This window comes from Danio aesculapii, chromosome 12 (assembly GCF_903798145.1).
Source record: "Danio aesculapii chromosome 12, fDanAes4.1, whole genome shotgun sequence".
Taxonomy (NCBI): domain Eukaryota; kingdom Metazoa; phylum Chordata; class Actinopteri; order Cypriniformes; family Danionidae; genus Danio; species Danio aesculapii.
The window spans coordinates 31,900,208-31,920,192 of NC_079446.1; the positions used below are offsets into that span (position 1 = coordinate 31,900,208).

At 35.9% G+C, this 19,985-nt stretch overlaps 1 protein-coding gene across 2 annotated transcripts in view; it reads right to left on the bottom strand.

The window, feature by feature from the left end:
- Nucleotides 1-19,985, bottom strand: part of vwa2 (von Willebrand factor A domain containing 2) — a 40,830-nt gene that overhangs the window by 3,680 nt on the left and 17,165 nt on the right. For both annotated transcript variants that reach the window (XM_056468919.1, XM_056468920.1), the window contains exons 6-13: nucleotides 16,724-16,918; nucleotides 12,284-12,417; nucleotides 12,069-12,198; nucleotides 8,548-8,603; nucleotides 8,363-8,470; nucleotides 4,467-5,045; nucleotides 1,872-2,423; nucleotides 1,680-1,802 (exon numbers count right to left, since the gene is read on the bottom strand). In XM_056468919.1, the coding sequence (XP_056324894.1) occupies nucleotides 1,680-1,802; nucleotides 1,872-2,423; nucleotides 4,467-5,045; nucleotides 8,363-8,470; nucleotides 8,548-8,603; nucleotides 12,069-12,198; nucleotides 12,284-12,417; nucleotides 16,724-16,918 (1,877 nt within the window). The remainder of the gene's footprint in view (nucleotides 1-1,679; nucleotides 1,803-1,871; nucleotides 2,424-4,466; nucleotides 5,046-8,362; nucleotides 8,471-8,547; nucleotides 8,604-12,068; nucleotides 12,199-12,283; nucleotides 12,418-16,723; nucleotides 16,919-19,985) is intronic.

Consider the following 19,985-nt stretch of genomic DNA (forward strand, 5'->3'; position numbering starts at 1 on the left):
ACTGAACTACTGAAACGTATTTAATACTTTATATAAAAGGCTTGAATGAATGAAGTGCATTGCTCAGGTGTGAGTTTTTCATAGACTTCAACAGAGTGTAAAAATCTTGGTGGTTCTGTGGGTCTCGTCTATCAAATCAGATTTTTAATTTTTATTTTCTATTGGATTCAAGTCAGGTGTTTGGCTGGGCCATTCTACAGCTTGATTTTTTTTCTGAAAGCATTCGAGAGTTTCCTTGACTGTGTTTTGGATCATTGTCTTGCTGAAATGTCCACTCTGGTTTCATCTTCTTCATCCTGGTAATGTAGATGTTGGACTGAAGCAGCTAATATTCATTTACAATGAGGAAAGACAGAGGGTTGCTGAATAAATACTGAGGGATTTCAGCTGCTGTCTGGGCCTTCCCTGCCTATCTACACCTCCCTTTTGTCATGTGTTCAATACTTTTTTCCTGTGTCATTTAATTTTATTACACATAACTTAATTTGAAAACAAATTAATATTGTTTTATTTGCATACATGGATTTCTTTGGTTGTTATCAACATCTGGTTCAAAATTGAAGTCAACAGCGCCTTTAGAAATATGTTTTCTGAAAAAAATTGCCCCCACTGTACGTAACATCTACAGTTGCAATCAGAATTAATAAACCCCCTTTGAATTTTATTTCTTTTTTAAATATTTCCCAAATGGTGTTTAACAGAGCAAGGGAATTTTCACAGTATGTCTGATAATATTTTTTCTTCTAGAGAAAGTCTCTTTCTTATTTGCTTTATTTTGGCAAGAAAAAAAGTAGTTTTAATTTTTTTAAATACAATTTTAAGGTCAATATTATTAGCCCCTTTAAGCTGTATAGTTTTGCGATAGTCTACAGAACAAACCATCGTTACACACTAACTTGCCTAATTACCCTATCCCAACCTATTTAAATGTCACTTTAAGCTGTATAGAAGTGTCTTGAAAAAATATTTAATAAAATATTATGTACTGTCATCATGCAAAGATCAAATAAATCAGTTATTATAAAGGAGTTATTAAAACTATTATATTTAGAAATGTGTTTAACAGAAATTGGGGAAAAATAAACAGGGGATTTAATCATTCTATTTGCAACTGTAGGTTTAGTTCACGCAAAAATGGTATTATCCAATTAATTACTTAACCTAGATTGTCGATGATATGAAAATCACCAATATTTAAATTAAAATGTTATATTTTTGGACATATTCTAGTCTTATTTTTGTATTTTTGCAAGGGTTTGAGTAAAATGGAAATATCTGTTTTAATTTACTATATAAAAATCTAAAAGCATTCATTGAAATTAAAATATAAATAAAAATAAACATAAAACTTAACCGTCATCAAAATAAAAATAAAACATTGCCCTTTTTTTGCGAGAAATTGGCAATTATTCTAAACAACAAATGTTTTCTATTCCTCCAAGTATCGATTTTTTTTTAACACTTCCAACTAAAAATTAATATAAAATCTCAGAATTTTTTTTAAAGGTAAAAGGTAGCTAAACCCAGAGAAAACAGGATATTTATTTCCTCTCAAAACCTCTGAGGTCCCCTGAGAACCTTTTACATTTTCTTTGAAACTTGTCAAACACCTGTATTGGGTACAATAAAACAAGAGTATCAATTACTACAAAGGCTAATTAGCAGTTCCTGATACTGACGTGTTTCGCAGTGTGGACCCTTCCAGCCACGGCATTCACAGCGGTAACTTCCATTCAGCATCACACATATGCCATCATTCATACAGGGGTTTGGACTGCACAGGTTAACAGGCTTCTTCACATCTGTTAAAAGAACAACAGTTCAATATTAATGCATCAACTTTCAAAGAGGAACATTTGCGCCTGTCTTACCTGAACACACCATCTGTACCAGCACATCCTCCGAGTATTTCAGGTCATCATATGAAGGCACTGAGATCATGTGATCCTCAGAGCCGGAGATGCGGAGAAGAAGCTCTTGCTGGATGTCCCCTACGCCGATCATGAATATTGACACTCCGCTATCACGGATCTTCTGTGCGGGCACCACTGCGTCCTCCACACCCATTCCGTCAGTCAGCACCACCACAGCCTTGTTGACTCCAGGACGTGCTCCTTTCCCCACTGTCAGGCTTTGGGAAAGCACATGGAGCAGGGCTGAACCCACAGAAGCCTTTCCACCCAGAAAAGCGGCGTCCCCCACGGCCCTCAGCACAGCAGAGCCCGAGTCGTACTTGTCCAAGTCAAAGACCGTGACTGGACGCCTTCCATAAACCACCAGTCCAACCTGAGCCACATCTCGATTGATGTCAAACTGTACTGAAGTGCTCCGGACAAAATCCTGAAAGTGAATGAAATTTTCCTTGCCGACACCACTGGAGGCGTCCAGAACAAACACAAGGTCCAGAGCTTGACCCAGACAACCTAACAAAAACAAAAGGGGTATAATACTTCAGTCATGACAACTCAGAATGTACAGAATTTAAAAAGCGAATGTACATAGTTTGGTCCTGGAGGACTAGATCAGCTATGCTGCTGCAGAACACATAGGCTGTATCCGAAATCACCTACTACTCAGTAGCTACTACATAGAATTTAAATTTACTACATGACCGTTGTAAGCAGTATGAATGTGAGTAGTATAAACGCAACCCAGAGGTACTACATCCACTATGTGACATTATCATGTGACCTACCCGATTCAGTTGTATCGATTCACTCTCATTCATGAAATCTTTCGGGGTGCATCATGGGATAGCGTAGCGTCGATAGCGCACTTTAGAATCTAGCAAAAAGTAGTAGGTCATCCGAATTCTATGAATTTGGACATACTACTCTGCTCACATACTGTTTTTACTAAAGTATACTGTTTTTCTGTACTATATAGTATGGAAGTATGCAATTTCGGACGCAGAAACAGACTTGCTTTAGCTAAACACTAAATAAACCAATTGGAGCGCAAATAGAGTATAATAGCTGAACTAATACTTACTGTATGAACTTTAAATATATATTAGTGGAGTAAAATAAGTAAAATAAGTACACTAAATAAGTATTAGTGGGACATGTGAAGCTGCGCATTGATGGATTTGCTCTTCAGTGTTTGGACTTTCAGCAGTGAAAATTAAACCACACTCAACTGAAGTAAACTGAACTTCAACTCTGAAAGCGCTATAGAAATAAAGATGAATTGAATTGAATTAAATATCCAAACTGAAACAAACATTTAACCTCATTCATTCATTCATTTTCTTTTCGGCTAAGTCCCTTTATTATTTCTGGGGTCGCCGAAGTGGAATGAACTGCCAACTTATCCAGCATATGTTTTACGCAGCGGATACCCTTCCAGCTGCAACCCTACACTGGGAAACACCAATATACACTTATACACTATGGACAATTTAGCCTACCCAATTCACCTATAGCGCATGTCTTTGGACTGTGGGGGAAACCGGAGCACCCGGAGGAAACCATGGAGAACAGGAGAACATGCAATCTCGACACAAAAACGCCAACTGACCCAGCCGAGGCTCAACCAGAGACCTTCTTGCTGTGAGGTGACGGTGCTACCCACTGCTACACCACGTCGCCCCACATTTAACTTATATATTATAACTTATTTATTTGAACTGTTTTAGAAACCATGCTTTATACATTCATTGTTATATAATATAGTAATCCCTCTCAAAACATATGGCTTCACCTACTGTTTCACACATTTTTGTAATTTTATAGTTGATCATAAAACCTTCGCATTTCCTCTGAAAACCATTTGCTTTTACTCCTAGTTTTTATTATCAAAAAGTTGTACAAGTTTTGTGTTGGCAGCCCATTCTCTACATATTTTCCTGACCTAACTATTTTAAATGTTCTGCTGAAGTTTACTTTCCCTGAAAACCTATGCCTTCGCCCCCAATTTTTATTATTAAAAGTTTCACAAAGGTTTTGAGTTATGTAATTGCATTCATTTTTAATTTTTACAATTAAGTTTAAACCTTAATTAATAGAGTTCTCAAAGATTTATGTTCCTCTGTAAAGCAGTTTTTTTACAGTCTTTTTAATTAATATTATTGAAGGTTTCACAACTTTTGCATTCCTGTGTAATGCCCAAAACCTTTAGCTTCACTTACTGTACAACTTTTTCTCAGTCTGTACTATACAATCTTGTTTTTTGTTTGTTTGTTTATTTATTTTACATCTGCAGCATATTCTAAGATCGATGAATTTCCATAAATTTTTGGAAGTAGACTACAGTGCATGTTTTTTTTAGTAACCTTGTTGATGTCAATAATTCTACAAACACAGCTTAAGGTTTTTTCTCAGTGGTTGACGTTATCAGTATAAATCTCTATCCATTTACACTGGATAAAAAAAAAATAAGAGGATCTATTCCCTTAGGCACAACAATCTCTGCGTTTCTGAAGACTCTTCTGTGTGGTGACTATAAGAAATAGATTAGCTTTCTACCCTGGTTGTCGACGCTGCAGATTTTGGCTCTTAGTTCTGGGATCTTGCTGCTCAATCTGTCAGGTGACTGGTACATGATGGTGCGCTGAGGGTTCCCTGTGATGTTGTTTATCTCAGCCCTCATGCCTTCTGGCGCTACACCGATGATGAAGATTTCCCTGTCCCGTGCGTACTTCGCTGGCTCCACCACATGGTCTGCTGAGGGCGTCCCGGTGAGCAGAACCACCACCCGTGGCAGGTCGTCCTGAACATCAGCGAACACAGGTGTGCTTTGGAAGCCGTGGCGTGTGATGTAGCGAAGGGCATTTCCGGTTTTCGTCTGCCCGCCATGATACTGAAGCCCCTCAACAGCCTGGATCAGCTTCACCGGGTCTCTGTGCTCCCCAATTCTGGCCTCGATCTTCACGTCACTGCCATACTGGGCCAACCCCATTTTTACAGGGGTGTCAGAGCTCAGTACGGCCTGCATGAAACGCTTCAGGAAGGACTTGAATCGCAAGAAACCCTCCAGAGTAAGAGCAGAGGAGCCCTCCAGCAGGAAAAGCACATCCACGGAGCAGTCGAAACTCAGAATGGGAGCTGGAAATAAAAATCAATACCGTTAAACCTTAGGACATCCAAAATAAATGGATAATAAAACAAGAAAAATAAAGTATGTAAGTAAGATGTTTCAGCTAAAAATCTTCTTTAATGTTCTACTGAAGTCTTGGATGGCCTGGGGGTAAGGAAATTAACAGCAAGTTGTCATTTTTGGTAGAACTAAACCTTTAAGAGCCACTTTAATTGGCAAACATTTGTATTTAATACCTACTGTAGAGTTCAAAAAAGGTGGAGAAAAGCATAGGAGCTTTAGTCTCTTTTACCCATTAACACTTGCTGAAATGCATTTACAAACAGCTTAAGCAAACACAAAGCTCCATATATGCAGGTAAGTGGGGTCATCTGATCTAACCTCTACTTGTGATGTCATTCTCATTGATTGACAGCTAAAGGTTAGGTATGTCATCACATTCTGATTGGATGGAGGATTTAGTGTCCGCGTTTCAATAGAACTCATGGGGACCGATGACGGCTCCTGTCTCACAGGGTCATTTAGGAAATGACAAGGCCCATTATAAAATTCTGGCATTGTGTATGTGTGGTTTACCCATTGCTAATTCCATTTAGGGTTTTTTACAATTATTTTTGGTGCAGCTACTGCAGAACCTACATAAAAACAAAACAAACATAGACACAAGGACCACATACTGTATTATGAGCCAAAATAGAAACTGCTGTAAGATTATTTTACTGCCTTTTTAAAATGTATTTATATTTTAATACTTTGTGTTGTTAATATTAATAATAATTCCTTATATTTATATAGCACTTTTCTGGACACTCAAAAACACATTTTTGGGCAGCATCCACCTGGATGACACGATGGCAGCTAATTGCGCCAGACCACACACCACATACCAGCTGATTGATGGAGTTGAGACAAAGTAATGAAACCAATTACCATATGGGGATGGTTAGGAGGCCATGATTGGATAAAGGCTAGTGGGCAAATTTGACAAGGATGCCGTGGTTAAACCCCTTCTCTTTTTCGAAGGACATCCTGGGGTTTTTAATGACCACAGAGAGTCAGGACCTCGGTTTAACAAAAACTCACAAATACGGCACTCACTGAGCAGTATAGAGTCCCCATCAGTATATTGGGGCATTAGCACCGACAAAGACCACAGGTTTAGCACCCCCTGCTGGTTTCACTAAAACCACTTGCAGCTGCAACCTGGCTTTCCGATGTGGTCTCCCATCCAGGTACTGACCGGGCTTTATTAGTGTTATTTAACGGTGCTTTCACATCTGTGGTTCGGTTCATTTGGTCCGGACTAAGGGCAACAAATTGTATATTGTACAATCAACATTGTAGCATTTTCTGGCATTTTTGGGTCCTTTTCACACCACACTGATCGCTTTGGTCCGAGCCAGAGGAAAAGAACTAAAATGCAGTCAAGTGACAAAATCCACATCACTCATTGGCCAGATGTTATTGAACGTATTTCCTAAACTGCTTTTCGATTGGTCAGAATTAACGTGCGGGAAAATGCCAATGGAACTCCCACAAGAAAACAAACCGGCAAAATGTCATTTTTTTACTATGGAGGGGCGACTGCGCTGGCTGATTGTATCCCTGGTCATAGTAGTCTATGTAGTCTGTTTACATCACTTTAGAAAAACTATACATTTCGAGAATGAAGTGCAGCTGCGGCTGGAAAACAATGTTTTCCATGCAAGTCCCTTCAGGAGGAGGTGTGAATTAATTTTGCTAAACTGCGACATGGTCATCTTCCCAAAATATTAGCAATGATCCATCAGGTAATGTTTTTCCCTCTCTTTCTCTCTTTGTTTAAAATTGTCAACAAATATTTTTGCTCCACACCCCATAAGATGGGACAGCGCATTAGACTGCGCAAGATGGATTAGTCCAAAAAGGCGCAGTACTTTTTGCAGCTGAGTCTGTTCTAGTTCAAATTATGTTCTCACTACAAACGAACCGCTCCAGGGTTCGTTTGAAAGCATACCGAGACCACCTCTTCAAGGAGGTCTCGGTATGCTTTTTTGGTCCGATGTTGGTGCGCACTCGAGTGCGATTGCTACATTCACACCTGCCCGCCCAAATGAACCGTACCAAGAGGGAAAACAAACTCTAGTGCGATTCAACCGAATTTAATAAAGCAGGTGTGAAAACACCGTTAGTATCACTGTCTATAAGCAAACAAACAAATTCTTGTTTGTCTCTGTTTTAGTTTAGTGCATTATGTCTTGGCAATAGCAAATAAATGAATAAATATAATAATAATACATATACATAATTAGATTATATTAGTAAATAATGATATTATATTAGTAAATTATTATTTTATATTATATTATATTATATTATATTATATTATATTATATTATATTATATTATATTATATTATATTATATTATATTATATTATATTCATTTTCCCTCAGCTAAGTCCCTTATTTATCAGGGGTCGCACCGTGGAATGAACTGCCAACTATTCCAGCATATGTCTCTCTGGCTATACCACTAACTGTACTCTCTCTCTCTCTCAAAAAAAAAATTCTAATGCTTTGCTTCTTATACTTTACAGACCTTGTCTATAGCACTTGTTCACTGCTGCTCTTATAGTTGTGTAAATTGCTTCCTTGTCCTCATTTGTAAGTCGCTTTGGATAAAAGCGTCTGCTAAATGACTAAATGTAAATGTAAATATGTTTTACACAGGGGATGCCCTTCTAGCTGCAACCCAGTACTGGGAAACACCCATAGACTCTCTCATTCACACACACACACACACACACACACACACACACACACACACACACACACACACACACACACACACACACACATACACTATGGCCAATTTAGTTCATCCAATTCACCTATTGCACATGTCTTTGGACTGTGGGGGAAACCGGAGAACCTAGAGGAAACCCACGCTAACAAGGGAATAACATGCAAACTTCACACAGAAATGCCAACTGGCCCAGCCGGGACTCAAACCAGCGAGTTTACTGTATGCATTTCAATCAGTAAAATATTTATAAAATATTTTTTTATCAATCATTTTCATTTTAAGGAACAAAGCTACACATTTGCAAGAAATTGCGGACTTTAGAAAATTTAGACTGACTTCAGCTAATTAGAGTGTCAACCATGACCCTGCCTGAAAACTGACCCCCACTGTAACTTGAACACCCGTGACAACACCCACACACACACATCTGATCCAGCCAAACCCACCAAAACAAAATAATCTAAGCGTGAATGTGAGACAGGGGCAGCTCACCACATGAGAAGAACTGTGGGAAAAGAAACACATGAATGTGAACTTGCCACAATTGGGGTCATTGGCGTAGCCGGCGGGACACTCGCAGCGGTATTTATCCAGTCCTTCAGAAACACACGTCCCCCCATTCTGACAGGGCTGAGAGTCACACGGATCTGAGGAGAGATGCTCATTCGTATTCATCTGATGATGAGCAATGATATGTTCATTATTTAATACTCTGAGCTCTTACCTGGACATATAGTTCTGTGACAGACAGCAGGGTGTTGCCTGTAAACTTTTTTATACCTATAAGACAATGTGAAACATGTTTCACATCAGACATTTCTCATAATAAACATCTGAGGTCATGAAACTTAAAAAAAAAAAAAAATTATAATAAAAAACATTAATACATTATTATTATTATTATTATTATTATTATTATTATTATTATTATTATTATTAATAATAATAATAATAATAGTAGTATATTACTATCATTAATTAATAATTAATATAATAATAATAAAAATAATATTTTTTATTATTGATTATAATAATTATTAATAATAGTAATATACTACAACTACTACTACTACTACTACTACTACTACCACTAATAATAATAATAATAATAATAATAATAATATTAATATTAATAATAATAATAATAATAATAATAATAATAATAATAATAATAATAATAATAATAATAATAATAATAATAATAATAATAATATTGTTGTTAATGTTTTAGTCATTTTTAATCATTATTATTATCAATAATGATAATAATAATAATAATAATAATAATAATAATAATAATGTTTTAGTCATTTTTAATCATTATTATTATCAATAATGATAATAATAATAATAATAATAATAATAATAATAATAATAATAATAATAATAATAATAATAATAATAATAATATTTTTATAATTATTATTTATTTATTTGTTTTTTGAATGGGGGGCAGGCTTCTGCGTGACAATATGAAACCAGTTTCACTCCATACATTTGTGTTAATGATCTGCTTAATGGTTTGCCTCAGGCCATGAAACCTCAATAAGAGTCCCAGACATTTTAAAAGAACAGAAACACATACAATACAATACAACACAATCATAATCTCAGACCTGAGGCATCTCTGGGACTATTGACCTGCTGGTGGAGTGTAATGGTGAGAATAGCAGGCATCCTGGCTGATTAGCCACTGAACTCGGCATATACATCATATTTTTGTTTTGTTTTATGTGGCTTTACACAGTCTATTGCATTTTGGAATTATTTTCTACAATTATCAGATAATATGGCATGCTGTGTGCACTTTATTGTGTTCACAAACCATTCATTTCCCAGGTGAGTGCTATTATATACTTATATACCATATCTATAAATGTATTTGTTTGACTTAAGATCAATTATCATTTAGAGCTGTAATGCACTGCAGAATCTGCCAGATTGATTAGCTGTAGGCTATAGAACAGTCATCTGAAACGTTGTCATACAGTGTTATGCCTTGATTTCATAAATAGCCTTGCATTTACTAACACAGACTCTCGATATGAATGTGTGACTATTTTCATAGGTGAGACACTTTAAATACAAAAATAATTTTATTAGAGAGTATGGGGGCAATTTCGAACACAGCCCTATTCTATTAGTGGAAGTGAGTAACTGTACGTTTTGACTTACTTATAACTAGGGCTAGATGGAATCTGTGGACGTTTTTTGCTATTTCAGCAGAATTATTTTGGGAGTATCAGAACTAAAACCTTAATATTTAAAATAAAAAATTATATCTTTATATCTTTATTAAATGTTTATAATGTAAATCCAATTAGATTCACTTTATTTGGTAAACAAAGCAAGTCTCTCATATAATATATCTACTAAAAGACAGAAAATATAACTTTACAAACTGCATTGTACATAAATCAGATGAACATTTTCATATTAGTCAATAAAATTACTGTAATTAATTAAAAAACTAAATAAATATAATAATTACACACATTTACTCAAGTAAATAAACAGAATTATTGATGGGCTAAAAATCTGCGGAAATCTGCAGAAAATCTGTGGAATTCTGCACGCACAGATTCTGTGTGGGCCAACTGATAACATAAAAGGGCACCTATTAGGTAAAAATCTCTTTCATAAGTAGTTTAAGCACTAGGTTATGTGGCAAAAGTGTGTAAATATAGCTATCCTCTAATAGCAAAAATTAATAATCATGTTTTTTTATAATCACACTTCATAAAAACAGTTTGCAGAAACACTTTAGCTGTGTCTCATTTCAGAGGCTGCATCCTCTGAAGGATGCCTACAAAGGGCGTTGCGTCAGTGTGGCACGACGAAGGTTGTCTCATTTAAAAAAAACTCAAAGGCTCCATCAAATGCAGCCTCAAAATGCATCCTTCGTTTCCCAGGTAATGAAGGAAACAACTGGTGGATCCTTTGCAGCCTCAAACATCCCAATATTTTTTGACTGCTGATAACGGCAGGACATTTTTAAAAGGAAACTCCGGATTAAATGTATGAATTAGGTTTATTTTACTTGGATCTCTAAACATGTTAAAAAACAAAAAGACTATGACATGTCTTACTAAAGAGTGATTTTATAGACAGGTTACATCTTTATGTGTACATGTATGGATCAAAGGACATATATTTATAGCTTCTGTAAACCTTGCTTTGAAAAAAGTCATTACAAATTTTATTACTGCTTAATAACGGCATCTGTTTGCTACAGTAAGTGACGAGATCTGTCCTCTGTAGGCTAAATCGTCTGATTTCAAAATACTCAGTTCAGCTTGTGTGGACTTCGAAGGACTCACCTTTGAAGTGATGCAGCCTCTGAAATGAGACACAGCTTTCAGGGTTCATACACATTTTTACTACTAAAATTCCATGATTTTTCAAGTAAATCAAGACTTTCAAGTAAATTTTCATGACCTAATGTTTCATGCAATGTCTGCATATGTGTGGTAAAAGCAAAACAATGCATGTTCAAATTTATTACAGCATATCATAAAACACACAACAATCTATTTAGTTTAATTTATATTTATATCCATGTAAAATTTATTTAGATAATGCTTACACTGCACTGATAATGTGAGAGCATGTGATTAGCCAAGGACAAAAAAAAAGTAAATAACCGATTTTCAAGTATACAGATATCTGTTTTCAAAACTTTGTGGGTTTTTCTGTTTTTCCAAAACTTTCCAGGCCTGGAAAATGCCATGTCAAAATTCCATGACTTTTCCAGGTTTTCCATGACCGTATGAACTCTGAGCTTTTGATGAACATTCTCCCTCTGTACGTGTCATCAGAGGAGGAAAGCCCCGACCATTAGTGATCTCTGCCTCATTAGCATAAACAGCCCTGAGTAAGAAGCAGCCTTCCACCATTAGAGATTTAGCAGACGATAATTTCGAAAAGAGGGCTGGGAGCACAATCTCATGTGAAATTCAAGCGACAATCACAAAAATGGCACAATTTGGCACAATTTGGTCTAAAAGGGGCCATTTCAAGAGTTATAAAACATTTTTTGTGTGGTATTTTAAGCTGAAACTTTGCATACACACTCTAGGGGGTAGCATATATATTCAAAAGGGGCATAATAGATCCCTAACATATTTATACTACTAACACCCAACAAAAAAAACTTTCATTTTGACTTCAAGGGGAGTTTGAAGAGGGTAAAAGGCATACGAAGACCCCTGTTTTTTGTTCTGTATATTGGATGTTGTCACGTACCTGTAATGAGGGCACAGGGACGTGTATGCCGAGTATCCCTTGGACCCTTTCCAGCAGACAAAGTTTCCCTGAAGCTGTTTGACCGTCTCCAGGGTTTTCTGCACACATGGGTACGACTCCACCTTACAGCCTGCAGGATTCACAGCACAGGAAACTTCATTTTACGATCATGAACACAAACAGACTGTTGACTGAGTCACAGGTGAGTGTTTTACCTGAAGGAACTGAGGTGCAGACGGAGGAGGTGCTGAGGCTGGTGAATAATCCATTCACAGCATCACTGAAGTGCTCTGCGAAAAACACGTGAGAGTCCGATGGGCCACTCGCCAATTCACAGAGCTCATCCCATCTTAACAGAGAGAGACAGCACATGATTTTCTATCATAATATGCAGGGAAGAAAAACACTACATGAAAATACATTTGACTTGGCCTCCTATGGTTTTATTATTAATCAAATAGAAAATACTGTTATTTCAGTCATCAGTATAGTAACAAATTATTAACAAATAACTAACTAAATATATCATTTGTATCAAAAAGTTAAAATATATAATATTTAACTGTAATTTATTCCTGTACACTGTAAAAAATCCTGGTTGCCTTAAATTTAAGCTGAAGCAAAATAACCAGATGGTTTCATTGAACTTATATTATGTTAAACTGACTTAAAACAGCTTGTGTAACTTATAAAACTAAGTTAGAACATGATTAACTTAGTTTAATAAGTTACAATGAACTAAAAACATATGCTACCAGGACTAATTGATCATATAATTTTTACAGCGTAGTTTTGAAGCTGAAATCTCAGAATCATTTCTTTAATTATAAGTGTCACATGATCCTTCAGAAATATTTGAAATATTTATATAATGTAATCAAAATATAAATTATATATCGATTTGCTGACCAAGAACCAATCTTTATTTTCATCAATATGAAAAGTTGTACAGCTTAATTTGATGTTTTGAGGGTTTTTTTCTTTGTTTATATTAAATAAATTTTCAAAAGCTCTTCGAAAAAAATTCTACACTTAAAAAATGCTTTTTGTCTTTGTAGCGCCCTGAGAAACCAGGATATCTCACTTTATTCCTCCACAGACTATAGCTCCGGTTCTGGAGTATTCCCTTGCCTCTGGTAAGAGCGAACTATTGTTTATTTACCCTTTTGGCAAAGGAGAAACTGTGTTTTATGCCACTACTAACACAAGCACCGACACAGGCCTGCAACAGGGTTTATTTATTTCTCTATTCATTTCATATGGACACTTTTTGAGCTTTACTAAATGAACAGTTGATGTTGATGTTTATTTGAGTTAAAAAAAAAAAAAAGCTTTACTTTGAAACAAGCCTTTATTTCTTTTGTTTGTTTACATCTGTTTGCTTTATTGTATTTAAGTAAATTTGGAAAGGTAATTTTGTATCAAATTGGCTGTGTTTATTATTTATACTAATTGGTATCATGTTATGGGTTTCTTTTTGGGGTTAAAATACAATTAAGAGTGATCTAATAAATAAGAATCTAGTGCCCTTCCTATAAAATAGGAAGACGACGCTACATCTTGTTTCTAGTGCTAATATCTAAAAATTCTTAAATCAAGAAGAATTTTCTAGACAAGCTAAAAATATTGTCTTGCTTTTAAAAATAAGGAGTTTTTCTTTAAAACAAGCTAAATAATCTGCCAATGGGGTAAGAAAAAAAATCTTGTTTTTGCTTAAAAAATAGATTATGTTTCTTTACAACATTCGTTCATTTTCAACCCCTTTTCCGGAGCCGGGTCATGGGGGCAGCAGTCATTGGAGAGAACTCCAGACTTCCCTCTCCCTAGACACTTCCTCCAGATCACGAGGCGTTCCCAGGCCAGCCGAGAAAAATAGTCCCTCCAGCATGTCCTGGGTCTTCCCCGAAGCCTCCTCCCGGTGGGACATGCCTGGAACACCTCCCTAGGTAGGCGTCCAGGAGGCATTAGAAACAGATGCCCCAGCCACCTCAGCTGACTTCTCTTGATGTGGAGGAGCAGCGGCTTTACTCTGAGGTCCTCCCGGGTGACAAAGCTTCTCACCCTATCTATTAGGGTGCGCACTGCCACCCTGTGAAGGAAACTCATTTCGGCCGCTTGTATCTGAGATCTTGTCCTTTCTGTCATGGCCCAAAGTTCATGACCATAGGTGAGAGTAGGAACGTAGATTGACCGGTAAATCAATAGCTTTGCCTTTCGGCTTAGCTCCTTCTTTACCACAACGGACCGGTACATCGACCTCATTGCTGCTGCCACTGCACTGATCCGCCAGTCAGTCTCACGTTCCATCCTGTCCTCACTCATAAACAAAACCCCAAGATACTTGAACTCCTCCACCTGGGGTAAGGACTTTCCTCTAACCTGAAGATGGCAAACCACCTTTTCCGGTTTCCGGTTTCCACCTTTCTTTACCCCATTGGCAGATTATTTAGCTTGTTTTAAGGAAAAACTCACTTCATTTTAACTGAATTTCTGAAAAAGAGAAAATATGTTTTGATTTTATAAGAATATTTAGATATTTAGCCTAGAAAAAAGACAAAAACTAAGTAAGAAAAGCATTTTTTGCAATGTAACCCTAACCCTCAGTTTTGAATAGTAGTGTATTGTACTGTAGTCAATTCCAGGTTTATTTTCCAGAGCGTATGGTTCAGTTAACATGCGTGAAACACTTTGAGATGCCAGAGCATATGGCGCAGCAGGAACTGTGAGGGGTTTTAATTCATCCAAATACACCCAAACACAACACTGATAGATTCCCAGCTGTTATATATGGCCGTTAAGGTGAGTTTATCCACTGAGAATCATTCCCTCTTCCTCCTGCACCTGTTGGGAAGCTGCCATAAAACCTCCAAGTAAACAGAGAAGACAGAAATGATGGTGACCAACAGCATCAACATGCACCCAAGCTGTCAGCAGCTTTTAGTGTTCAATCACACACCTGTCAGTGAGCACTGCTCTCTCTGAGAACTGTCAGCACTTCACTTAGCTGACTACATGAGCTCATAACATTTAAAATATGACCACATGTGTCCATGCTAAATGTCTGTCAGGTTGTAGGGATTTTTATTATAAATGACACACAGTTGAATTATTAGCCCTCCTGAATTATTAGCCGCCTTGAATATTTTTACCCAATTTCTGTTTAATACATTTTCTAAACATAATAGTTTTAATAACTTATTTCTAATAACTGATTTCATTTACCTTTGCCATGATGACAGTACATAATATTTTACTAGATATTTTTTAAGATACTAATATTCAGCTTAAAGTGCAATATTAAGCTTAACTAGGTTAATTAGGCAAGTTAAGGTAATTAGGCAAGTCAGTGTAAAACAGTGGTTTGTTCTGTAGACAATTGGAAAAATTAATTTCTTAAGGCTATAAATTATTAATTGCTAATAATATAGAAAAAAATCTAAACTAGAAAACAGAATAAACTAGAATATATTAAAAAAACTTTTATTTTAATAATAAATAATACAAGTAATAATACAAGTAAGACTTTCTCCTGAAGAAAAAATATAGGAAATACTGTAAAAAATTCCTTGCTCTGTCAAACATAACTTGGGAAATATTTGAAAAAAAAAAAAAAAAATTCACAGGAGGGCTAATAATTTTGACTTCTGAATTCTGAAAAAAAAAAGATATGATACACTGAAAGTTTGGTGTCGTTGAGATTTTCCAATGTTCTGTAAAGTCTAAATGATGTAGAACAAAAGTACATGTACTGTAAGTATATGATATTATATTTTTATATAATGTGACGTCATACTAATATAATATCATACTATGGTATTCTTTACAGCAGTTTAAAGTATGTTTCTCATACTATTTCAGAACCATGGTAGATATTACAGAACTAAACAGTACTATTCTTTCAAACTATTACAGTGAGTACCACGTCACTCAGTGTATTATAAAAGACACAAAGTAAATTAAGTGATAAAATTAAAATGTAATTATGTTCGGATTTTTTTTTTTTTTTGGCCGTATTTCTTTTTTCATTTAATTGATCATTAATATAATTTGTCTGAACATGTAAACGTACTCTTGTCTTTGTTTTAGAAGTTCTCAATTTTATTTGATCAAATAATATTACTATATTATTATTATTTTATTATTATTGTTATTATTAATAATAATAATAATAATAATAATAATAATAGGAATAGAAGTAGTAGTAGTAGTATTTCATGGCTTTGTTTTGGTGTTTCTTAGTAAGACAGTCCATCAAACATTGTACAAATTATTAAAATTAATTTGAAAATTTAAATAAAAAATATTTCTACTGCATGATATTAATTTGTCATATTATAGAAATTAATTGAGTGCAATACTTTTTTGTCCTAAAGTATTAATATATCAATACATGGCAAAACTATTGTATATAGTAGTATCACTTTAATCACTTGATATCCCTTAATTATAAAAATACTCAAAAATAATTCCATAATTGATAACGACTGTATTAGCCTTAAGAAATAGGATATTTTATTTTGCTTGAAGGAAATGATGTCTATTCTTTTAGAGATTTGACAGTGGAATATATTGTTGACAGAGTTTGAAGAAGCAGGTAATTAGAGATGTGAGGGTTTTTCTCTGTGACTGAAGTGAGAGTAAATGATGAGTGTTACCTGGGGTAGCGAATCCCCACAGCAAACAGAATCACTCCAGACAGCTTGAGCTCAGAGGCAGGCAGCTGCACGGCCCCCTGGGACTTTCCGTCAGATAACAGGACGACAACTTGTGGCACCGAGGAATTACGTCCACCGGAAAACCCCTTCCTCAAAACAAACTTCAGAGCCAGACCTGTCTGCGTGCTTCCACCTCTAAACCAGAAAAACACACACGTTATACATACAGCTTTTAACACGTGAACACAAAGAACGTCATAATGAACTACTACCGTGACATCATCATCATCATAATCCAGTCTTTTTTTACTAAACTTTTGTCAGTCTCCATGACTTTACAAGACCCTTTTTTACTCTAAAATGACTGTTACAACATACACAACAGCTTTCTTGTACAAATTATTTATTTTTATCACCTCAAGAACCACCAGGCTCTGTCATTTACTGTATATAAAGGAAACACTGAGAAAGCCTCCTACTGAAAACCCTAGTAAGCCTACTATATCATATCTAATACATGAAGTCAGGCCCTCTAGGACTTCATTTTCTTACAGCATAAATAAATGATTTGTGGCAGCTTTTTGTGGCATTTCTTGTGTTGTTTTTCTGTGAGAATAACACTCATTGGCCACTTTATTAAGTACACCTTACTAGTACCGGGTTGGACCCCTTTTGCCTTCAGAACTGCCTTAATCCTTCGTGGCATAGACTCAACAAGGTACTAGAAATATTCCTCAGAGATTTTGGTCCATTTTGGCATGAAAGCATCACGCAGTTGCTGCAGATTTGTTGGCTGCACATCGACGATGCGAATCTCCCATTCCACTACATCCCAAAGGTGCTCTATTGGATTGAGGTTTGGAGACTGTGGAGGCCATTTGAGTACAGTGAACTCATTGTCATGTTCAAGAAACCAGTCTGAAATGATTCACGCTTTATGACATGGCGCATTATCCTGCTGGAAGAAGCCATCAGAAGATAGGTGCACTGTGGTCATAAAGGGATGGACATGGTCAGCAACAATACTCAGGTAGGTTGTGGTGTTGACATGATGCTCAATTGGTACTAATGGGCGCAAAGTATATCCCCCACACCATTACACCAAAAACAGCCTGAACCATTGATACAAGGCAGGATGGACCCATGCTTTCATGTTGTTGATGCCAAATTCTGACCCCACCATCAGAATGTTGCAGCAGAAATCGAGACTCATCAGACCAGGCAACGTTTTTCCAATCTTCTATTGTCCAATTTTGGTGAGTCGGTGTGAATTGTAGCCTCAGTTTCCTGTTCTTAGCTGACAGGAGTAGCATCTGGTGTGGTTTTCTGATGCTGTAGCCCATCCGCCTCAAGGTTCGACTTGTGCATTCAGAAATGCGCTTCTGCATACCTCTGTTGTAACGAGTGGTTACTTTGCTGTTGCTGTTGCCTTTCTATTAGCTCCAACCAGTCTGACCATTCTCCTCTGACCTCTGGCATCAACAAGGCATTTGCGGCCACAGAACTTCCTCTCACTGGATATTTTCTCTTTTTCTAACCATTCTCTGTAAACCCTAGAGATGGTTGTGCATGAAAATCCCAGTAGATCAGCAGTTTCTGAAATACTCAGACCAGCCCGTCTGGCACCAACAACCATGCCACGTTCAAAGTAACTTAAATCCCCTTTCTTCCCCATTCTGATGCTCGGTTTGAACTGAGCAGTTGGACAGGTGTATTTAATAAAGTGGCCAGTGAGTGTATATAGCCAGTAATCTCAGTACAGTTTTTATTTTTTAAATTAATTATTAATTATTTTTACCTCAAGAACCATTGGTCACTGTGTTTTTTATTTAGAAAGGAAACAGAATTAGAGATCTTTATAAAAAAAGTGTTTAAAAGAATATAAGCATATTATATCCTAAAACCCATTGTAAAGCATTGTACATCTGCCCAACACAGTTTCAATTACAGATTCTTCTTACTAAAGTTAAATTATTGGCAGATTTAATGCAATAACATATATATTACATGGACTTTATGTAAGTTCTATAGTCTACTTATACTGTGAAAATATGATTCATTTACATTTGTGTTAAATTAAGTAAAATTTATTTTTTTAACATATTTTCAATGCAGTAATATGGGCTATTAAATGCTTGGTGTCAACATTATGTAATAATAATACTGTAAATATCTATAATAATTAAAAAAGTATCAGAAATTTTTTTTCTGGCACATTTTAGTCTTGGCACAGATATCCACAGTCACGCTGAAGACGAGAGTCTGACAGAGGGTTCTTCTTCTCTAATCTCTTATTAATTTAACCACAGCGGCCCCTCTGAAATTTCAGGAAAACACAGAACCCTTTAGTTCTCCTTCATGCACTGTGTCCTTAATGCACCTTGAATGATGAAACCTAAACCAGTTGCAGCATTGTAAGGTTGACAGTGAATGCTGCTTTATCTCGAGTTGATACAAACTAAATTTCCCTTGTTTTTGGTGGTATTCCCTTCTCTGTACTTCATAAATTAACATTTGATAAAGTCACAGTGTAGAGTTAATGGTTGGTGGAACCACATAAACTAAAACCTAAAACTGAAGTCAATAATTAATGATTTTGTAGTTTGGGGATTTATGGAAATGGAGTTTCTTTTAAATAAGCAAAAAACAAAATAAATAAAATAAACAATGTGAATGTTTGTAAAATACAATTTATACATTTAAATAAAAAATTACATTATTTACTTTTAATAATAAATAATAAATAATACTAATAAAATCGTGACAATAAAATATGTAAATAAATAAAGTTGTATTTAATGGCACAGTATGGTGCATCCAGAAAGTATTCATAGTGCTTTACTTTTTCCACATTTTTTTGTTACAGCCTTATTCCAAAATGGATTCAATTCAGTTATTTCCTCAAAATTCTACACACAATACCCCATTATGACCATGTGAAAAATGTGTTTTTTTTTTTATTGTTGCAAATTTATCTATTCATTCATTCATTTTCTTTTCAGCTTAGTCCCTTTATTAATCTGGGGTCGCCACAGCGGAATGAATCGCCAACTTATCCAGCATATGTTTTACGCAGCGGATGCCCTTCCAGCTGCAACCCATCACTGGGATACACCCATAGACTCTCATTCACATACATACACTACGGACAATTTTAGCTTACCCAATTTACCTTTAGTGCATGTCTTTGAACTTGCGGGGGAAACCGGAGCACCCGGAGGAAACCCACATGAACACAGGGAGAACATGCAAACTCCTCACA